Genomic DNA, 21,316 nt, shown 5'->3' on the forward strand with positions numbered 1-21,316 from the left:
AGTCATCTGAAAGGTGTTAACCTGTCAAGCAGATTGTTTGAGAGTAAAATCTAGAACACCAGAAAGAGGGTCACTGGCTTAGGGGATGGATGATGGCTCAGGATATCTCAGACCCCATTGTAGGCAGAACACTCAGCCCCACTCCAGGAATGTGGAGCTGATAAGGCATGAAAGGCTCCTCGGTCCAGTCTTTGGCTGGACAGAGAAGCAAAATGATTCTCCCAGAAGGCCATGACTGGGGAGTGGCTGGGCCAACTCAAGGCCAGGGCTCTTTTCACTAGAGATGAACCAGGTCAGCCCAGTCCTCTGTGTTTATTGCCCGCCTCCAACTTGCCCGAACCTTGATGCTTCATCTGTTTGCAGGCAGCTGGTCCAACTGAAGCAGTTACTGCTTCAAACTCCATTAGTCCCCTGCCCCCCTCCAGTGACCTTCTGGGTATGTTTGTTTAGAATTGTAAACTCCTTGTCAGGACAGCTTAGAGCCAGCTGGTCCTGAGAATCCTTTTAGGCCTTTGATACTACAGGAAGGTGATTCTGTTCAACCCCCAAATTCCTGTGGTTTGATGACAAGAATAATCAGGCTGTGAATAATCGGGCCTGTGAATAATCAGGCTGGCGCCAAGCCAGGAGTGACTGTTGTATCCACAGTGAACTTCCTCCCCCTCCTTCGAAGCGCAGGCCCGGCCCATGCCCCCTGGCTCCCTCCAGGCCCTGTCCACTGGGATCCTCCGGCTCCAGAGGCCCGCCTACCCCGTAACACTGGCCACACCCCTGGCCTGGAACCTTAAAGGAGGACAGAGCTGGTCAGGGAGTCTCAGCTGAGAGCCTGCAAGAGAAGCTTCTGTGAGGAGAGAAAAAGGCTAGGAGGAGAGAAGCAGGGTAAGTTGAATTTCTGTGCCTGTCTGGCCATCTCTGTCCTTTTAAGGTCTTTCAGAGTAAGCCGAGCTGATGAAAGAATGCTTAGATGAAGAGACCAACTGTCCTATTTAGGCATAAAGACAACAGCTAGCTTCCATCCAGGGGGTAGCATTCTTTCTGTATCTGTACTGCTGGGGTGTGGTCTGGGCCAGTGGGATTTGGAAAGGCATAGTAGTGAGGGGAAAGGGAGAAAAAGAGATGTATTTCCTACAGAACTCTCTGCTGCAGAGGGAGGGGTAAATGAAAAGAATTACCCAGAAATGCTCTCAATAGACAATGGGAGCATCCCATGACTAATGGCTGTAGATGTAAAGTCAGCTGCCTTTGGACGTGTGGCCCCAGAGTTGGGAAGGTCCTGGCAGAAACTGTCTCCATCTCTCCCTCACCTCATGAGTCCATGAGGAAATTGAGGTTTGGGATTTGGGGACAGAAGATGACTTACTTATAATGCATGATTAACCAAGCAAAGTGAGAGAAGCAGGTGACTTTTGGGACCTTTCATTTCCATTTGGAGTCAGGGAAGAAAACACAACTGACTTCCTTCCCAGTCTTCCATGATCGCCACCAGTCAGTTTTATCCCCCAGCTTTTCTCCCCCCATTAAGTATCAATCAAGCATGTAGTCCTCTTTAAAGACTTTATAATTGGGGGAATATGACATCTATGTCTTTCCTCTTAACTCACTCTGCGCAGGAGTGCAGGAAGCGTTTCAAGGCTTCGCGTAGCATCTCACCATTATTATCCTTATTTTCTTACCCACTGGGATAGTGGGAGTGAAGGAAGGAAGGAAACCATGCTGAGCTTCCAAGTAACTGGAAAAAGTCAAGTGCAAAAAAAAGTGCAGTAGCAGTGGTTTACTTTGGTAATGGAAAAAGATTGTGTCTGCGTGCATGTGTGTGCATTTGCATCCGGTGAGCAAATCTTACAAATACAACTGCAGGAGTTTTCTGCTAGGTGACTTGGCAATTCTTTTGTGTAGTCAGGAAGGCCAGCCTGGATCCAGACTTTCGTCTTGTCCAAAATCAGTTTCTTACGGTCAGCAGGAGTGTCCATTGCTACAATCTGTGAAGCAGAGTAAGGGAAGCTGTGAATATTGAATATAAGTAGCTCCATCTACCCATTAATTCTTTTTTGTTTTTATTGTAAAAATACTGTACAAACGGGTTACAATTATATGAGCAAAGTAATGAGTACATTTCTTATTCAGCATTGTTGCCTCCTTCTTTGTTTTTCCCCTACCATCCCTTCCCTCCTACCTCCTCAGCTCCCCTCCCCCCCCACCTAAATTGGAAAGTTTTCGACAGCTCATTGTTGCAATGGGTCAATCTGTATCCCTATTTAAACAATTTGTTTTTTCCTTTCCCCTCCCCAAATTTTACCAACATCAAATACAGTGAAAACAGGGGTTATACCTGTGGGGGAGGGACATACAGAGCAACAAAAAAATCACATAGTACCTTATAAATCAATATTTTTTTTAATTGTGAAAAAACTGTACAGAGGGGTTACAATTACATGGGCAAGATAATGAGTACATTTCTTATCAAGCATTGTAGCCTCCTCCTTTTTTCAACTTCCCATCCTCCCCCCTTTCCCCAAACAATCCTCCTTCCCCCCCACCAAAGTTGTAAAGTTCATTTTCGACATAATGACTTGTACATCTCATTGTTGCAATGGGTCCACCTGTATCCCTATTTAAACGATTTGTTTTTTCCCTTCTCCACAAATTATACCGACATCAAATACAGTGAAAGCAGGGGTTATACCTTGGGGGAGATGAATACATTTTTTTTATCCAGCATTATTACCTCCTCCTTTGTTTTTCCCCTACCATCCCTTTCTTCCCCACCTCCCCAAATACTCCTCTGCCCCACCCCCAACTGAATTTGTAAAGTTCATTTTCAACATAGTGTCTTGTGCATCTCATTGTTACAATGGGTCAACCTGTATCCCTATTTAAGCATTTTGTTATTTCCTTTCCCCTCTCCAAATTAGAAAAATCTTGTATATACATTTTACTCATCAATTCTTACACCTAAAATGTGAGCAGAGATGCCAGCCAAGTATCATGGAGAGCAATGCTGGCTGCCCTCTCTAGAAACCCCAGTTTATTTCATGTTTCCTAGCAGTGTCCCAGTGTCTGTGCTGCTATATGCTGTTTGACCCAGACCTGGGCCATTTCTTCAGCCAGAGAGAAGCTGGGGAGGCAGTGATCCTGCTGGTTAGTAATGACCGGGAAAGATTCTGCCTTCTTTTTCCCCCAGGATCTGGCTGGCTGAGTACAGCCCAATAAATTTCACACATCCTTGTAACAGTCAGACCAGATCAACATTTGTGGTGTGACTTGAAGCAACTGTGACTGTCTAGGACTTCGTTGGGTGAATGAGTAGAAGGACCATAGCATATTCCAGAAACTTAATGACTTAGTCAGGTCTAGTTCTAATTTGCCAGCAGGGATGTTTTTTATAGCAATTGACTAGGGATCCTGGATGGTTCAACAATTTTGGACTAGTGTGAGCTTTGGGACTTTCACTGCTGAAATATATGTTGGCTGTTTTCAATCTGATAGCTGAGTAGGAAGGAGTGGCTCATAGGTAATGGTAGTAGATTTAGTTAGCTGTCCTTAAAATTCAAAATCAACATAGTTCTGAGATGTTGGTATCTGGTAGTGAGGAAATTTTGAAATTTTAGTTGAAGTTAGCTGTCATTTAATAACATTAGATTTCAGCCATCCCAGAGTAAAGTTTTATGTTCTTTGTGAATGGTCATCAGATTTGTTTTGATAAAACAGGATAGATGGTTAGGGTCTGGCAAATTCTCTTAAATGCATCAGGAAAAGCTAAATCCAGAAACTCAGAATATCATACTAGTTTTAGTCTATAACCTAACCCTAATCTAGCAGCTCAAAAGCTGGATTTCCTACCAAACCTGGCCAGAATGAGCATGATTTAGATTTATAGAAAATTGTAGAACTAGAAAGAGTCTTTGAGGTCATCACCTTCCTCAGGCCTAAAATAAGCAAGCCACAAGGTCTTCTGCTACTGGCACTGTTGTCCACTTACACACTACAGAAAAAGCAGACTTCTGTAGGAGTCGGAACAGCTCAGAAGAGCTCTGTACTGCTTGTGAGTGCCCAGGAAATGCTGGCCAGCTTGTTTCCCTGTAGGACTTAGGTGTCTAGCAGCTGCCTGTGGCTGATTACACACCCCACTGGCCGACTTCTGGAGGGTGGTCATTGGCCAGCAGGTCCAGCTGAAATGTACCTGCTGACTGAAAATGCTTGATGTATATATTAGGGACTCAAGATATTCATTTGGAAGTAGAGCTAGATCTCACTGTTAGATTCTGAAATAATCACTTGGACCTTACTGTAGACCTCTACATGGAATGCCTTTCTGCTTTATACAGTTAGAAATATTGCATTAACTTACAACTAGATTAAGAATTTCCAACCAAACTCCCCAGAAAACTCTCCCAACTCCTTCCACATCTTCAGAACTCTCCAGAATTCAAATTACTTCCCTAGGCCCATGAAGGGAGAATCTGAAGAGTGTGGATGCTAACATTTTGCCCATTGAGTAGTTTGTCCTGAAGCTTGAGGGGATCGGATTGCTGGCTGTCTCTACCTGCAACCCGGACATGGACCCATTTTGGGGATAGGCTTTGTCAGGAACACCATCATTATCTGGTGCATTCTTGTTCAATAGACAGCTTATATATTATGAATTCCACCTCTCAACCACTTTCTTCTCCACATCCCTCTCTAACACAGCACAGCTCCCATCACTTTTTGACTGTGACTAGTTATTTGTCTACTGTGGCACTGAAGTTTGAACTCAGGGCCTCAAACTTGCTAGCATTGGGAAGAAGCAGCCTGGGAGATTCTCAAGCCTCTTTTTAGAGGTCTTTAGTGAGGAGTCTGGTGTCAGCGAGGATTTCTGGAAGGCTGAGGGCAGAAGTAGGGATTCCAAACGCAGGAGCCCAGTCCCCACAATGTAAAAAAGAAAGACTGTTGGTGTCTCGGTCTCCTTTGGCTGACCACACTGCATTATGCTCAGAAAAGCAGCTCATTTTGTTCTGCTTTGTGTATACCACATGGGCTGTAGCGAGAAAGGACAAGGTTTTGTGGCTGATGTTGCTGGCTTTTTCTCCAGTCCTTTCTCACAGAGCCCACTGGCTTCCAGACACAATGTGCTTCTCATTAAACAGGCCTCTCAACTATGATGCCTGACACAGTTGGAGTGAGACCTCAGCTGCTAATCCCAGTTTCCTCTCAGAGTTCACAGAGGCCCTGGCCTGAGTGGTATAAATTAGCTTGAAAGGCAAAGAAAGAAAGAGATTAAAAATCAGATACAAGTCAGTACCACTCTAGATTCAGGAAATGACTGTTGTTCTTCTGTCTTTGAGCATGGATGAAGGGCAAGAAGGTTTGTTTCACTTGTGGGGAATCTGGTCATGGATTGTCACAACATGTGAAATGAGCTAGGACACAAGACTGGGTACTAATATTGGACAGAGCAAGAACCCCAGGAGCTTGGCACCCTCCAAGGCTGAGTTTCTTAGCAGCTGTTCCCTGCTGCCATCCATGATTTTGCTTTGTTTGGTGAAAGTTATTCACAGCTTTTTGTTGTTGTTGGCCATGGGGCTTGAACTCAGGGTCTAGGCACTGTTCTTGAGCTTTTTTTTGCTCCAGGCTAGCACTCTGCCACTTTTTTTTTTTTTGTCTGTAGTGGGGCCTGAACTCTGGGCCTGGGTGCCGTCCCTCAGTTCTTCAGCTCAAGGCTAGCAATACCACTCAAGGCTAGCCCTCTACCACTTGAGCCATAGCACTACTTCCGGCTTTTTCTGCTTATGTGGTACAGATGAATCAAACCCAGGGCTTCATGCATTCAAGGCAAGCACTACCACTGAGCCACCTTCCCAGCCCAGCTCTCTGCCACTTTGAGCCACAGCTCTTCTTCTGGGTTAATTGGAGATAAGTCTCAAGAACTTTCCTGCCCAGGCTGGCTTTGAACTGCAATCTTCAGATCTCAGTCTCCTGAGTAACTAGGACTACAGGCGTGAGCCACTAGTGCCCAGTGTGTTCACAGCTTTGAGTGCAGCTCATACCTGCTATTTATCTGATGTCTCTAACCAACAGAACTATCTAGGAAGAGGGGTATGATTAACACACTAGAAAATGCAGGAATACCAATACTCAGAGGCCAGGCTGTCCACCTCAGTGGTAGCTGGGGTTCTAAACTGAGAATCCTTGCATTGCAACAATCTGCTCTCAGACATATCAAGGATATCACAAGCAAGGTAGTATGTATAGTTCAGTGGTAGTAAACACGCTTAGCATGCATAAGATTCTGGCTTTCCACCCCTAATAGTGGTGGGGGGTGGGAGGGCAGAGAAGTGGAACAGTGTCAGGTTGCAGGTGTCAGCTAGGAGGACCCAGCATCCTGGTTGAGTACCAATGCTACCTCCTATACTATGTGCAACTATGAGGCAGCTCCTTCTGCTTCTAGAGGTTCAGCTTTTGCATCTTCAAAGATGAAATAATAATGACTTAAGTGATTTAATGTATGTAAATTAAGTGATTTGTAAACTCAATACCTGGAATTGAGTAGGCAGTTCCCTCGTATGTGTTGAATGGCATGAATCTACCCACATTTTCACATGTGAATTCAGATAAAGTATAAAAATACAATGAAAGCTTCTGATCACTATTTCCTGATTCAATCTGTGTTTCAATCTGGAGGCATCTATAATTAACCTGCGCAGTACTTGCTTTAAGGAGTGGAGGGAACACAGGGGCCATTTTCATAGCCTAACAAGATGTTCTTTCAAATTGATGATCCATGTCAGGGTTTGCTTATCTACTGCACTGGCTAAATTCACTTTGGTCAGTTGACCCTTGAATTTCTTTTCAGTAGGATCTGCATGCATTAAAGGTCTTTTCCTTTCCAGCCACTGCTAAGTACAGTGGCTGACTGCCATAACACTACCTATTAGGAGGGAACATTTAGGGGTATCTTTTTTTCAGCTCTAGAATAAAGCTTATGACATCTTAGGTCAACCAATGAAAAGTTAGGTATGGTGGCACATTGCCTGTCATCCAAGCTATGAGGGAAGCATAAATAGGGTCACAGGTCAGACCATTGTGAGTATAAACACAGACAGTATTTATTTATTAAAAGTTTTTGATGCTGGTCCTGGGGCTTGAGCTCAAGGCCTGGGCACTATCTCTGAGCTTTTGTGCTCAAGACTAGTGCTCTGCTACTCGAGCCACAGCTCCACTTCCAGCTTTTGGGGGATTAATTGGAGATAAAAGTCTCATGGACTTGATTGCTTGGACTGGCTTCAAAGCTCAATCCTCAAATCTTGGCCTCTTGAGTAGCTAGGTTTAAAGACATAAGTCACTAGCATGTGGCCACAAGACAGTATTTTAAAAATAGATGTGCTTAAATGATAGAATACCAGACTACCCAGTGCAAAGCCCTGAGCTCAAAACCCTTGCATGGGGGCTGGGAAGGTGGCTCAGTGGTAGAGTGCTTGCTTTGCATGCATGCAAGAGGCCCTGGGTTTGATTCCTCAACACCACATAAGCAGAAAAAGCTGGAAGTGGTATTGTGGCTCAAGTGGTAGAGCACTAGCCTTGAGCTGAAGAACTAAGGGACAGCGCCCAAACCCAGAGTTCAGACCCCATGACTGATAAAAACAAAAACAAAAAACAAAAACACCCTGCATCACAGAAAGACAACAGAGACAGTAAGAGAGAGCAAGCTTTTTTTGTGTGTGTAACAAGAAGAGGCTGTGATTACTGTTTTCCTAGATCCTAATCCATACTTTCTTAGTTCTTTCAAAGACCCAGGTTAGCTGGTAGACCGTGGAGCTTCGAGGAGATGGAACAGGTACTCCAGTGGATTTTCCTGAGGTTAATTTCATGGAGCTTTGATGCAGATCATGTCTATATTTTGAAGATGCATTAGAGAGAATGTTTCCTTTATGGTGGGTATCAGGACACCAGGAGAGAATTCTACTTTTTTCATTTCATTTCAATTGATTACATTAGACTAAGAAACAGATTCTTCCTTTCTTGGTTATAGAGTTTTGTTCAAGAAGAGAAGGCTGGGTGTGGTGGTGCATATCTGCAGCCCCAGCACTCAGGAAGCATAAAGGTTATGAGTTCTAGGCCAGCCTAGGCTACATATCAAGACTTAAAAAAAAAAAAAAAAGGAAAGAAAAAAGAGCACTTCCCACTGAGTTAGGTCCTTAGATATGCAACAAATAAAAGGGGGTGGCAGGTGGGGGGAGAGGGTGTAGGCATAGTGAAAGGGAAGGAAGGAGAAAATGGCCTATGGAAAATTACCATTTTTAAAGGTTAAGCAAGACTTCTGGATTTGGGGCTATAACTGACAGGCCTCAGGCTCTTGCCCTACATCTGACCCTACTATAACAAAGATACTAACAGGGCAAACTTTCTGCCCTTTCCACTGCCTACTTCCTTCTCCCAGAAACACATCTTTGGTGGTTCAGGGGGCTCTGGCCATTTCTTCTCTAACTTGGCTCAGTTCTGAGCTAGGATCATGGGGGAGGGGGACGGTGGGCAGGGGATGGGGTGGGCATTGGTACTCTTAGAGACTGACTCTCCTACTCAAATTTCCAGAGAAGTAATAAGACTCTTGCTTTAGTAATCCTTGCACGTGGTGCAAACTTAGGTGAGAGTGTCAATTTACTTGTGTTTTCCTCTTCCAATCTTAGCCACCTGTAGTTTGCTCTACAAACTACAGGTCCTCCAGCTCACCAACATCCAGGGCCATATGGTTTGCACCTAGAATCAGACTTCAATGGATGGGCTCTATTTGTCCAGTTCTTTTATCACAAATTGCTTTCCTGTATTTAAATATAAGCATTTCTACCTAGGGAGGAACCTCTCCATCACCACTGGGCTTCTTTTGTTTTCATAAGAACTGTAGCTCTGAGCTGAGCACTGTGTGGTTCATGCCTGTAATCTTAGATACCCAGGAGGGTGAAATATGAGGATTGTGGTTCAAAGCTAGCCCAGATAGAAAAGTCCTTGAGACTCTTTTCTCAATCAGCAAAAAGCCAGAAGTGGAATTGTGGCTCAGATAGTTAAATTTCACCCTTGATGAAAAAGCTAAGGGACAGCATCCAGGCTCTGAGTTCAAGCTCCAGTACCTGGAAAAACAATTAAGAAAGAAGGAAATGGGGGAAAAAATTAGCTAGATTATCCTTGGTTTCACCTCTTGGTTTTGCATGGCTAGGAGCAGGTTTTGTGCCTCAGATAATAGGTGCTTCTTGAAGGGATGGAGGGACAAAAATGACAACTTCATCTGGTCATTTTACCTCCTGTGAATGTGTTCAGCAGTTCCTTTCCTTAGTGCAGATTACTGTGGAGGGAAGATGGAGAAGGTAGGAGGGAGGCAGAGAGGGAAGGGTGATAAGGCTCAAGAACCTGTAACCTACCCTTCCCCAGGCCCTTCAGCCAGGTCTCCTGCTGCCAGTGTTTCTGTCCAGTCCACAATCATCTCATCTTCCCTGCATGCTAGAGGAGATGATCATGTGTCTGCTCGTCCTTCCCCCTACTTTCTCCCTCCCTACCTTCTTCCTCTCCTTCCTTCATCTTCCCCCTCTCCTTCCTTCTTTCTTCCTTCTCTCCCTCCTTTATTTTCTTCCTTGTTCTTCCCTCCCCCTTTCCTGCTTCCTCCCTCCCTCCCTCCTTTTCTTCCTTCCTTCCTCTCTCCCTCCCTCCATCCCCCCTCCCCTCCCCCCCCCTTGTTCAGTTATTTGATACTCTTGGAAAACTATTACATAGCACCAAAAGAAGAAGATAGGTAAATAACAACAACAAAAACCCCTAAAGGGTTTCTCGGATTTAGTCCTTTGGTCCTACCTCCTGCCCAGCCTCCCCACAACACATGTGAACCTGTTTCCCTGCAGTCCACAGAACCATAGTCTGGTCTGGCCAGGCCCACAGGCCTCAGGGTTTGAGTTCACATTTCTGGTGTTCATTTGTTCATCATCCTGGCACTGCCCCAGACCTCCACACCCACTGCTCTAACAGCGGATACACTTTCCCCCCTCTTCACTCTCCCATCTTGGGACTGCACTGTTTTCGAGATGGTTGGTGGGTGACTAATTTCTCTCTCATCCTCTTCCCCCATGCGGCCATCCAGAACTCTGTCTACTTCTGTGGAGACTGGTGGGAGCTGTCATGTTGCTGATATGAAACTCATTTACACTGGACTCAGGGCCTAGCAAGAAGAAAGGCAGCTGGAAGACAGAAAACAAGGCTCTATCGCTTCCTACAGCCCACAACATGTGTTTCTGTCCCTTGTGCTTTATTGGGAAAAGGCAGAATGCAATGTACCAGTTGGTATCTTCTGCCCACCCTGTCTTTGAGGCTGCTCTTCCCCAAGCCTTGACCACTTCCAGTATTTCAGGACTAAGGCTGATCCTTGGGGAGGAGTAAATATTGTTCATATTTCACTTTGCCTTGTCCACTTTTTATAATTGGTTCTATTTAGAGAGACTTTGAGTACTTGAAATACAAATTTACTTGTCCATGTGTGCTGGCACACACCTGTGGTCCTGTGACTACAGGTAAGATCAGAAGCAGGTGGATACCTAGGGCAAAGGTCAGGTGACTATAAGATGAAAAGGCATGGTGGATTCATGGGCAGGATGAAGAAGAGAGCTCTCGTCTTCTCTGAGCGGTGTGTTTCTTCTTTCATGTAATTATATATTTCACCCCAAAAGGCACTGAGTTGAGCATGCAATCTGTCCATCTTACAGGTTACCTGAGACAACAAAAGGTGGGACAAGCTGGATGTGGTGGCTCAGGCCTGTTATCATAGCTTCTTGGAAGTTGGGGATTGCAGGGTTGGAGTTTGAGGCCAACCCAATCAGTCAATCAATCAATTTTATGAGATTCTATCTTGACCAATGGTGGTATGGTGGTTTGGTGGTAAGGTGGTAAGTGCCTGCCGTCCCAGTCATAAATAGAAGCATGAATAGGATTGTAATACAGGTCAGTCCAAGCATAAGTCAAGACCTTATCTTAAAAATAACCAACCCATTATGTAACTTGTGGGCAGAAATGCGAGGGGGAACAGGAAGAAAACTAGGGGGAAGGGGTGAAATTGCCCCAAATAAGAAAGGGTACTCATTACTTGGCTTATGAAATGGTAACTCCTGTGTACAACGCAATAATAATTAATAATAATAAATTATATTTTTAAAAAACCAACCCAAAAAGTAGTTGGTGGAAAAGCTCAAGAGGTAAGAGTGTCTGCTTAATAAATGGAAGGCCTGAGTTCAAACTCTAGTAGTTACTACTGCCCACTCCCCCCAAAATCCATTTAGAGAAACATCAAGATAGAAGAACAGGATCTGTTTTTAAAATTTTGTGTGAGTATTGATATAAAATTAAGAAGGGAAATTTAAGCAGAATTTTGGGAAATTTTGAGGAAAAGGAAATTTAAAGAAAGATTTGAAAGAGAAATCCAGAGAATTTCCCCAAGAGCAGAAGATTCTACCCAGGCCCCTGTTTTCAGTGGCCACCACTGCTACTTCCTTTCTTCCTTGACTCCTTGGAGCCAGTGAGCCAGTGGCATAGCTTTCCCTTGAGTGAAGAAAGGCCCTCACAGTGCTCAGCCCTCCCTGCCTGGGGCCTGCCAGAGAAGTGCACCCAGAGTGTACTGGAGAGAGTGTGCAGCCTTGTGCTCCATCCCTCCCTCTCTCCCCATCCTCATCTTCCTTTATGCCTCATACATACCATGAAGGGAGCCTAAGATTTAAGAGATGGCTGATGATGCTTCCAAATGGACTCTTTCCAACAGAGCCACAGCCACCCAGACAGATGGAATCCTGGCAGCCTCTGATCTCATGAGCTTTGGTTCCTGATGATGGGGGAGGGGTGGGAATCAGGGTTGTTGTGACTGAGAGAAATGAGTCAGGGAAGAAAGGTTCTGCTGTGATTCTGTGAAATCAGACCACAAAATAGCATCGACCAACTAACCTACTTTCAGTCACCAAAGGCAAGATCAGGAGAAAGGCAAATGGAAACCTGGAATTTGAGGTCTGTGAAGATCTGAATATAGTGACTAAAAGCCAGATGCTGCCTCTGTTTGTGCAGATCTTCACTTTACTGGGCTTGTCATAGTCTAAAAAAGGAGAGGGTAGGGATTCTCTTGGATGGACAAGACCAAGGGGCCTGGAGCCAGCTCAGGGCCTTACAAGCAAGACAGCTGAGAAGTCAGGTAAGATGGGCTATGCTGTGATAAACCAGCAGCCTACTCTGAAACACACAGAGCAGCCCTTACTGTGGTTCCAGTGATATTACCCCAGGATAGCAAAGCCCTTTCCTGGAAGCCAATGATTGGGATTGTGGTCCCTGGGCCACCAAGAAGTGCCAGAAATGGCCTTGCCCTTCTGTCCACAGAAGTTTCTAGGCAAAATAATCCTTCAGCAACCAAAACATCCACCAACAGATGAATGGATAAATAAAATATGGTGTATCTAGACAGTGGAATATTATGTAGCCTCAAAAAGGACAAGCAGAAACATGGCTGGACTTCAGGACATGAGGCAAATAGATATCATTTTGTTTTTGTCAGTTGTGGGGTTTGAACTCTGGGCCTGGGTTCTGTCCTTTAGTTCTTCAGCTCAAGGCTAGCACTCTACCACTTGAGCCACAGCGCCACTTCCAGCCTTTTCTTTTTATGTGGTGCTGAGGAATCAAACCCAGGGCCTCATACATGCAAGGCAAGCATTCTACCACTGAGCCACCTTCCCAGCCCAATACATTACAATTTAAAAAATCATCTTCTAGACAATTGTCCCAGGACTGATGGTAGAAAGATGCAAGTCTCAGGCTCTTCAACTTTTGCACTCTTTGACCTCCTATGTTAATGTCTTCCTCTCCTTTTAGGATTGAAAGACACTGAAGAAAGGATGAATCTGTTAAGGAGAGAGCTCTTGTGTGCACTGCTGCTATGTGGAGCGTTCCTCACCTTGTCTAGCCAGGTAGGTGTCACCATATCCTTGAACCTTGCCCTGCCAGGCAGCTGTGCTTGCAGATATTCCTGGTATAACTAGGAGTCCATTCCCTTCCAAGCACCCTGGGATGGGAAAGATGTTCCACAATGGAGAGCATGACCATACAACATAAATATACTGTACACTATCCCATCTGGGTGAGACATTTGAGGTCTAAGTTCCAGCAGTGGAACCTAGGCATTTATTCAAACTGAGAACCCCCTGCTTCTGATTGCCTTCTTTGAAGCTATTTTAGAGAATATATTTAAGCCAAGGGCCAGTGGCTCATGCTTATAATCTTACCTATTCAGGAGACTGGGATCTGAGGATTACAGTTCAAAGCTAGCCCAGGGAAGGGAAGTCTTTGGGACTATTATCTCTATTAATCACCAAAAAGCCAGAAGTGGAAGCTAATGCCAGTGGCTCACACCTATAATCTTCACTACCATCCCAGGAAGAAAGGTCCATGAAACACTTATCTCTAATTAGCCACCAAAAAAGCCAGAAGTGGAGCTGTGGCTCACATGTCAGAGCACTAGCCTTGATCAAAAAAAGCTCAGGGACAGTGCCCAGGCCTTGCATTCAAGCCCCAGGACCAGCACATACACAAAGCTAGAAGTAGAGATATGGCTCAAAGGGTAGAGTGCCAGCCCTGAATGAAAAAACTAAGTTCAAGCTCCAGGACCAGCACCAAAAAAACCCCCAAAAGACCCAAAAATAAAAAACAAGAGCTAGAAATGTAGGTTGGTGGCAAATAACCTGCAGAGTATGTATAAAACACATGGCATGATTCCTGAGCACTGGAAAAAAATATTTGAATAATCCATCAAGTATAGAAGACATGCAAGTACTATGTGTGAGCCATAGAAGCAGGTATGCTGATAGGAATGGAATCTACACACTCTTCAAAAATTCCACATGGCAAAGGTCATATAAGGTCAAAGATGCTTCTGTAGCAAGGTTTTAGGGAAGAAAGAATTGGACTAGCTACTTAGAGGACACTGTCTAATATGGTAGCTACCAACCAACACATGATTGGATAAACTTTAACTTAATTTAAATTAACTAAAATTGGAAAGTCAATTCATTGGTCACATTATCAACACTTCCGTTGGCAACCCTATTTGATAGCATGGATAGGAACCAGTTCTGTCATGCATAAAGTTCTGCTAGTGAAGGGGAGAGGAAGGATTAGAAGAAGGTAGGAAATGGACATTCCACCCAGGCCATTTCTTGAGAAGGCATATACTTGAGCAGACAGCACCTGATTGACAGATTCTTAGGTCTTTGTTCTGATTCTTCCTTCTGGTCTCTTTGCAGGAAATCCACTCCCGATCCAGAAGAGGTGCTAGATCCTTCAGAGGTAAGAAGATGGGGTGGATGGAAGCAGAAGGCAGGTTCAGTCTGAGGTACTTTATACTGTCAGGAGGTTCATATACCCATTGCCTGCTTACTTTTTCAGGGGGATTCTTCCTACATACCAGCTAACCAATTAGCTGAACTCCCCAGACAGTATCTAAGAGGAACAATCAAGTTGTCTGGGGATCATATGTCTGTGGAACCCACCTGCTCAGTGGTCAAATATCCTTGTTATATGCCTGAGAAAATGTATACATGGCCATGGCAGTGCAGGTCCTGTGGAATCTTCCCCATGCAATGATTTCTTAACTATCTCTGTTCTAGTACCTCCTGTTAGTAAAACTGGGATAACTAAGCTGGGCTATTTCATAAGCATGGTGTGCAAGTTTTCTTTCCACAAGTCCATGTTTAAAGTTCTTTTTAAGAAGTAGAAGAACATTTCTATCAGGATTTCAAAAAGAATGAAAATAACAGCTGCCTTTTCTTGATTTGGATTTGAAGAATTCAGTTGAGGTCACAAGTTACCAAGCTGGGGCCCCATCTTTTCTCCCCCATGTCTTGGTTCCTTTGAGTTTGGAAGACTTTTCTTCCTTCTCCCCTACCCCACTTTTTTTGGCCAGTTGTGGGGCTTGAACTCAGAGTCTGGGCACTATCCCTGAGCTCTTTTGCTTAAGGTTAGCACTCTACCACTTTGAGCCACAGGGTCACTTCTGGTTTTGTGGTGGCTCATTGGAGATAAGAGTCTCACAGAGGAAGTGGCACTATAGCTCAAGTGGTAGAGCGCTTGCCTTGAGCTGAAGAGCTGAGGGACAGCGCTCAGGCCCAGAGTTCAAGCCCCATGACCGACAAAAATAAAAAATAAAAAAAAAAAATAAGAGTCTCACAGACTTTCCCACCCAGTCTGGCTTTGAACCATGATCCTCAGATCTCACCCTCCTGAGTAGCTAGGATTACAGGCATGAGCCACCAGAGCCCAGCTCTACCCTCCCTCTACTTTTTTGGAGGCGGGTGATGCTAGGGGTTGAACCCAGGACCTCAAACCAGTGAGGTACACTCCTGCCCTCTAGAAGACTTCAACATCCCTTTAATAAGTGAAAGTTTTCTTACATTAATAGCCTCCCCCTGATGACTTTGTTGTTAGATAGCATAGTGTTTCTTACAGCAATATCCTGGACTCAGCAGGCCCAAAAAACAATCAATGGTTGTTGTTGTTTTTTTTTAATTTAATTTGTTGATGCTGGGGATGGAACCTAGGAATGGTATGTGCTAAGCAATTATTCTATGACAGAATCACATCTCCACTTCTTTAATCAAAAGTAAAGGTGCCAGGTGCTGGTGGCTCACATATGTGAGCTACTTGGGAAATTGAAATTGGGAAGATCACAGTTCAAAGCCATCCAGGGCAAAAAAGTCTGGGAGACTGTATCTCAATGGAAGATTGAGTGTGGTGATGCTCATCTGTCATCTTAGTTATGTGAGCCAGTGGCTCACACCTGAAATCCTATCTACTCAGGAGGCTGAGATATGATGATCACAGTTCAAAGCCAGCCTGAGCAGGGAAATCAGTAAGACTCTTATTTCCAATTAACCATCCAAAAACTGAAGTAGTGTGGCTCCAAGTAGTAGAGTGCTAGCCTTGAGCATAAAAGCTCAGGGACAGTGCCTAGGCCCTGAGTTCAAGTCCCAGGACTGACAAAAATAAAAAATGTGCACTATTTAATATTAGATATATATTAATAAATTCTTTCAAAACAAAGCACATCAAGCTGGGGGTTGGTGGCTCATGCCTGTGATCCTAGCTACTCAGGAAGCTGAGATCTGAAGATTGTGGTTCAAAGCCAGCCCAGACAGGAAAGTCTGTGGGACTCTTGTCTCAAATAAACCACTCAGAAAACCAGAAGTGGTACTGTGGTTCAAGTGATAGAGAGCTACCACTGCAGCTCTTCAAGAGCTGAAGAGCTGAGGTGTCGCTACTGCCTCGACCAGCAAGGAAGACGCGACACCGAACTCTTCTCTCTGCAGTTTATTCAGGACCTTTGAGTAATCTTCTGACCCCAACCCCGGGGAGAATTCCCCACAGCCTTAAGTACCCGCTGGGTAGCCAACCCTGATACGCCACGTGGGAACCACCAAGAGGTTCAGGTGCGCAGAAGCAAGCCAGATCCTTTTCCTTAGCCATATAAGGAGTTGTTTACCACAGAGAGCACTTGCGGAGATCCATGAAGATAACCCCTCCGCCAATCCAGCATCCACTCAGGTCGAGTTCACCATGACGATGGCAACCCTGAGCTGTTCCATCAGGCTGTCGAACTCCCCAGTTCAATTACCTAAAAGATAACTAGACAACTGTTTAGACAAATTTGCAGTGTTTTTTAAATAGGTTTTTTCCTGGGCCTGAACTCTGGGCCTGGGCGCTGTCCCTCAGCTCTTCAGCTCAAGACTAGCGCTCTACCACTTGAGCTACAGCGCCACTTCCGGCTTTTTTCTCTTCTTTTTGCTTATATGGTACTGGGGAATTGAACCCAGGGCCTCAGACATGCAAAGCAAGTGCTCCACCACTGAGCCACCTTCCCAGCCCCATTCTTCTGGGTTAATTGCACCACAGCAGCAGCTAATCCAGCATTAGTTAGTGGTCCGCCCAGCTCTCTGCAAACTTTCATCCATGCTTCTAGTCCCCTATTCTTATATGGGGTTATGGTGGTTCTGCATTCCTTAGTGCACTGCTTGTAAACAAGCTGTTTAATTAATGGCATGGCTGCATCTGGGTCACCAAAAATTCTGCCAGCAGCCTCGACCATACGAGCAACAAAGTCCGAAAACGGCTCCATAGAGCCCTGCAGGATTTTGGTGAGATTGCCACTCACCTCGCCTTTATTTGGTAAGGCTTTCCATGCCAATTTTATTGATTTGTTCATAAACTTGAACCGGGTAGCCTATCTGCTGATTGGCGAATCTCCCCTGTCCAAGCAGCATATCTCTGTCCCAAGCTGGGTTCCCCGCAGCCTGATTGGCTGCAGCCTCTTCACTAGCAAATTCAATCAAAAAGGCCTTCCAATCTAAATACTGACCTGGGCTCAAACAAGCTCGTGCGAGCCCACTCCAATCACCGGGTGTCATGCAATGTCTGTTTAGGGCCTCCACCTGGGCTACAGTAAAGGAGGCTGTGATTCCGTATGTCCGCACAGACTCAGCTAAAGATTTTATCACCTTAAAATCTAAGGGTTCATGATACCGCTGTCCCTGTGGATCCTGAAATATTGGACAGGCTAGATGTAACTCGGTTCTGACCGCTTTCCACACGCCTGGGCTGAAAGAACAGCCGGGGCTGCCACTTCTGGGGTCCTCCGCATAGAGCGGAGGGGCCGAAGGTGTGGGGCGGTGCACGGAGGGCGTGCATTTGTCTTTATCTGGGTCCTCTCTCTCCTTCCCTTTCCTCCTCTTTCTTATCTTTGTTTTTTCTATTTGTTCTATGAGTGATTGTAGTTCCTCTGAGTCTGTAGACTCAGAGGTCTCTAGTTTGGCAAAATCGGGGTATAACCCCCCCCCCTGCTCTCCTCCTTTTCGCTGTCTGCCTTTTCCGATCTTTCTTCCTGCAGCATTTCTAGGGCGGCCTGACCATTCTCTACCGCCTCACTGCAATGCTGGTCCTCAAGACAGCCTCTTATCAGTTTCCATATTGGTCTCACTCCGCTCTTAAGCGTTCCTTGTTCAGAGGCAAAATCTAGGTCCCTCCCTAGTTTCTCCCAAGAGGCCACCGTGAGGCTTCTGGAGACAGCGAACCACGGGGCAACGATGTCACATTCATTCAAAAATCTCTCTAAAGTACTCTTTTTTATTTTTAACTTTTTTGAGTGCAGTAGCTCATTGAGAGCCAAAAAAATTGGGTGCGAAGAAGAAGCGCCCATGTTTTAAACATTTAAAGCTGGTAAACAAACTTTTACTTTCACTTTTGGCTACTCTACTGACTAGCTCCGGGTTCTTGCTCTTTCCCTATCTTACAGAGAAGAGCAAAAATCCCCCCCCCCCCCCCCCCCCCCGCTCTTGTCGCGGATTCCCCTTTTACCTGGGAACTTACTCCCCGCTCTTGTCGCGGATTCCCCTTTTACCTGGGAACTTACCGGTGCACCACCCTGACCGCAGAGAGTTCTGAGTCCTCGGGGTTATGGCTGAGTCCCTGTACGGGCCACCACGTGTCGCTACCCGCCTCGACCACCAAGGAAGACGCAACACCAACACCGAACTCTTCTCTCTGCAGTTTATTCAGGACCTTTGAGTAATCTTCTGACCCCAACCCCGGGGAGAATTCCCCACAGCCTTAAGTACCCGCTGGGTAGCCAACCCTGATATGCCACATGGGAACCACCAATAGATTCAGGTGCGCAGAAGCAAGCCAGTTGTTTACCACAGAGAGCACTCGCCATCGGGAAGGCCGAGGGCGGAAGCCGGAACCATCTTCCAGGTGCGGCCTCTCGCAGCTCTCTACACTGAGGGACAGCACCCAGGCCCAGAGTTCAAGCCCCACAACTGACAAAAAAAAAAGGCACATCAGAGGAAAATCAATAAAGAGAGTCAGTCATTGGTGATATAACATTAGGCATTTTGACTGGATTATAGCTGCCCCTCAGTGTTGGCAGGTCCTGAGAACATCCTGTGAAAATCCCCACCATGGATGTACAGATTCCTCATCTAAGAGGGTACCGATGTCCTGGATACTTTCAGTCATATCTAGATTACCTGTAATACCTAATATAACAAATGTTATAATTCCTAATATACATGCAAATAATCATTCTATTGTATTACTTAGGAAATAATGACAAAGAAAAAGTTAACATGTTACTCAGTGAAGATACATTTCTAACTACATTGTTCACCCACATTTGCTAGAATCTGTGGATACAGAAGGTTCACTGTATATTGAAAGCAAGTGAGAGACTATTCTCAGTAGGTCCAGCCTTTATTACTGTTTTTGTTATATTCTGAAGAGGTCAACTTAGGGTGTCTTGTGTTACAGGGACCTGCAGAGATGAGAAAACACAGATGATTTATGAGCAGCATGAGTCATGGCTCCGTCCCATGCTCAGGGGCAACCGGGTAGAATATTGCTGGTGCAACAGTGGCAGGTCACAGTGCCACTCAGTGCCTGTCAAAGGTAAGTATCCAGGCCAGGCAGGGTGGTACATACCTGTAATCTCAGTATTTGGGAGATGGGGACATGAGTATCATGAGTTTAAGGCCATCCTGGGCTACATTAGTGAGATAGTGGGCCTTTGTCACAACCCTCTCCCGCTTCCCCCAAGAAAGTATATTGACTTTTCCCAAGGCCAGCACTCTATCATATAATCCAAAGCTCCATTTCTGGCTTTTTGCTGGTTAACTGGAGATAAGAGTCTCATAAAACTGGCTCCCTAGGCTGGCTTTGAACAGCGATGCTCAGATCTCAGCCTCCTGAGTATCTGAGATTATAGGCATGAACCACTAGTGCTCAGCTTGTATTAACTTTTTGCTTATGCTTTATGCCTGGGTCTCAGCTCATGGCCTGATCTCATCTCCAGTGTGTATATACCTTCAGCAGATGGCAGGCATGGTGCCCTGTGAGCAAAAGTGAAGGAAGGTATTAGGCCAAAATAGGTGACCGTGTGGCGTTGGGCAAATGCTGTAAGCCTCTGTTTCCTCAAATGTACAATGAGATACTTTGTGGCTAGCTGGGACATTCCTTTTGTGTATTACAAACCAGTTGTTTAACATCTTAGTTCACATTATTCTTGGAACTGCTTCCAAAGTAGCCAGGGGGTTCCTCATTTGCACTTGATAGGTTGCACGCAGCCGAGGTGTTTCAACGCGGGAACGTGCTGGCAGGCTCTGTATTTCTCAGACTTTGTGTGCCAGTGCCCTGAAGGCTTTGTTGGGAAGCGCTGTGAAATAGGTGAGTACAAAGGGGTGTCTGTAAGATAAGTTCTGATTGGACCCAGAAAGAAATGGGAGTGTATGGTGGAAGGAGTAGGGAATGGGGACTAAAAAGAGCCTAGGGACCCACAGCATTGGAGCCAGTGGGTGGCACCTGTCTTGGCGTTGCCTGCGGGACATCTCTGGCCACCTAGCTCGCTGGCTCCAGCAGCTTCATCAGCCAGTCTGACCCATTGGGCTGAGAGTTATGCGGAGCAAAGGGGTCTTGAATGTGAGCTGTCATTATGTCCTGCTGTTAATCAGATACCAGAGCCACATGCTACAAGGGCCAGGGCATCAACTACAGGGGCACATGGAGTACAGCAGAAAGTGGGACCGAGTGCATCAACTGGAACAGCAGTGCACTGGCACTGAAGCCCTATAGTGGGCGGAGACCGGGAGCCATCAAGCTTGGCCTTGGGAATCACAACTACTGCAGGTGAGAGGCAATTATCTTCCAACATACAACTGGGACAAAGACAGTGTCATATCATTACAGAGAAACAGAGCCAAGACCACACAGATAGGTGGCAGATGAGTGGGTAGATGGATGGGTGGGTAGATGGATGGGTGGGTAGATGGATGGGTGGCTTGATAGACAGATAGACAAATAGAAGACAGGTAGGCAGATGATAGGCAGTTAGGTAGCTAGATGGACAGACAGGTTAGAAGACAGAGGCTGATTTGGGGGGACAGACAGAGGCTGATTTTGGGGAGTACTGGTGAAGCTGAAATTCTAGGGCAGGCCAGAAAGCTGAACAGTTGGGCAGGAGTTGGTATTGTAGTCTTGGGGCCAAATTTCTTGTTTTTGTTTTTATTTTTTTATTTTTGGTCAGTCATAGGGCTTGAACTCAGAGCCTAGGCACTGTCTCTGAGCTCTTTTTGCTCAAGGCTAGCACTCTACCACTTTATGCCACAGTGTTACTTCCAATTTTCTGGTAGTTAAGCGGTGATGAGAGTCTCATAGACTTTCCTACCTGGGCTGGCTTCAAAACACAATCCTCAGATCTCAGCCTCCTGAGTAGCTAGGATTACAGGTGTGAGCCACC

At 45.5% G+C, this 21,316-nt stretch overlaps 1 protein-coding gene across 1 annotated transcript in view; it reads left to right on the forward strand.

Moving 5' to 3' along the window:
* The first annotated feature begins 773 nt into the window (after positions 1 to 773).
* Plat (plasminogen activator, tissue type) overlaps positions 774 to 21,316 on the forward strand; it is a 31,507-nt gene continuing 10,964 nt past the window's right edge. Inside the window, exons 1-6 of the mRNA XM_070016081.1 lie at positions 774 to 879; positions 12,856 to 12,950; positions 14,283 to 14,325; positions 19,336 to 19,473; positions 20,137 to 20,247; positions 20,532 to 20,706. Coding sequence (XP_069872182.1) covers positions 12,879 to 12,950; positions 14,283 to 14,325; positions 19,336 to 19,473; positions 20,137 to 20,247; positions 20,532 to 20,706 — 539 coding nt within the window. The 5' untranslated portion in view covers positions 774 to 879; positions 12,856 to 12,878. The remainder of the gene's footprint in view (positions 880 to 12,855; positions 12,951 to 14,282; positions 14,326 to 19,335; positions 19,474 to 20,136; positions 20,248 to 20,531; positions 20,707 to 21,316) is intronic.

The sequence above is a fragment of the Dipodomys merriami genome, unplaced genomic scaffold (assembly GCF_024711535.1).
Source record: "Dipodomys merriami isolate MVZ:Mamm:240054 unplaced genomic scaffold, mDipMer1.0.p SCAF_12, whole genome shotgun sequence".
In the NCBI taxonomy this organism is placed as follows: domain Eukaryota; kingdom Metazoa; phylum Chordata; class Mammalia; order Rodentia; family Heteromyidae; genus Dipodomys; species Dipodomys merriami.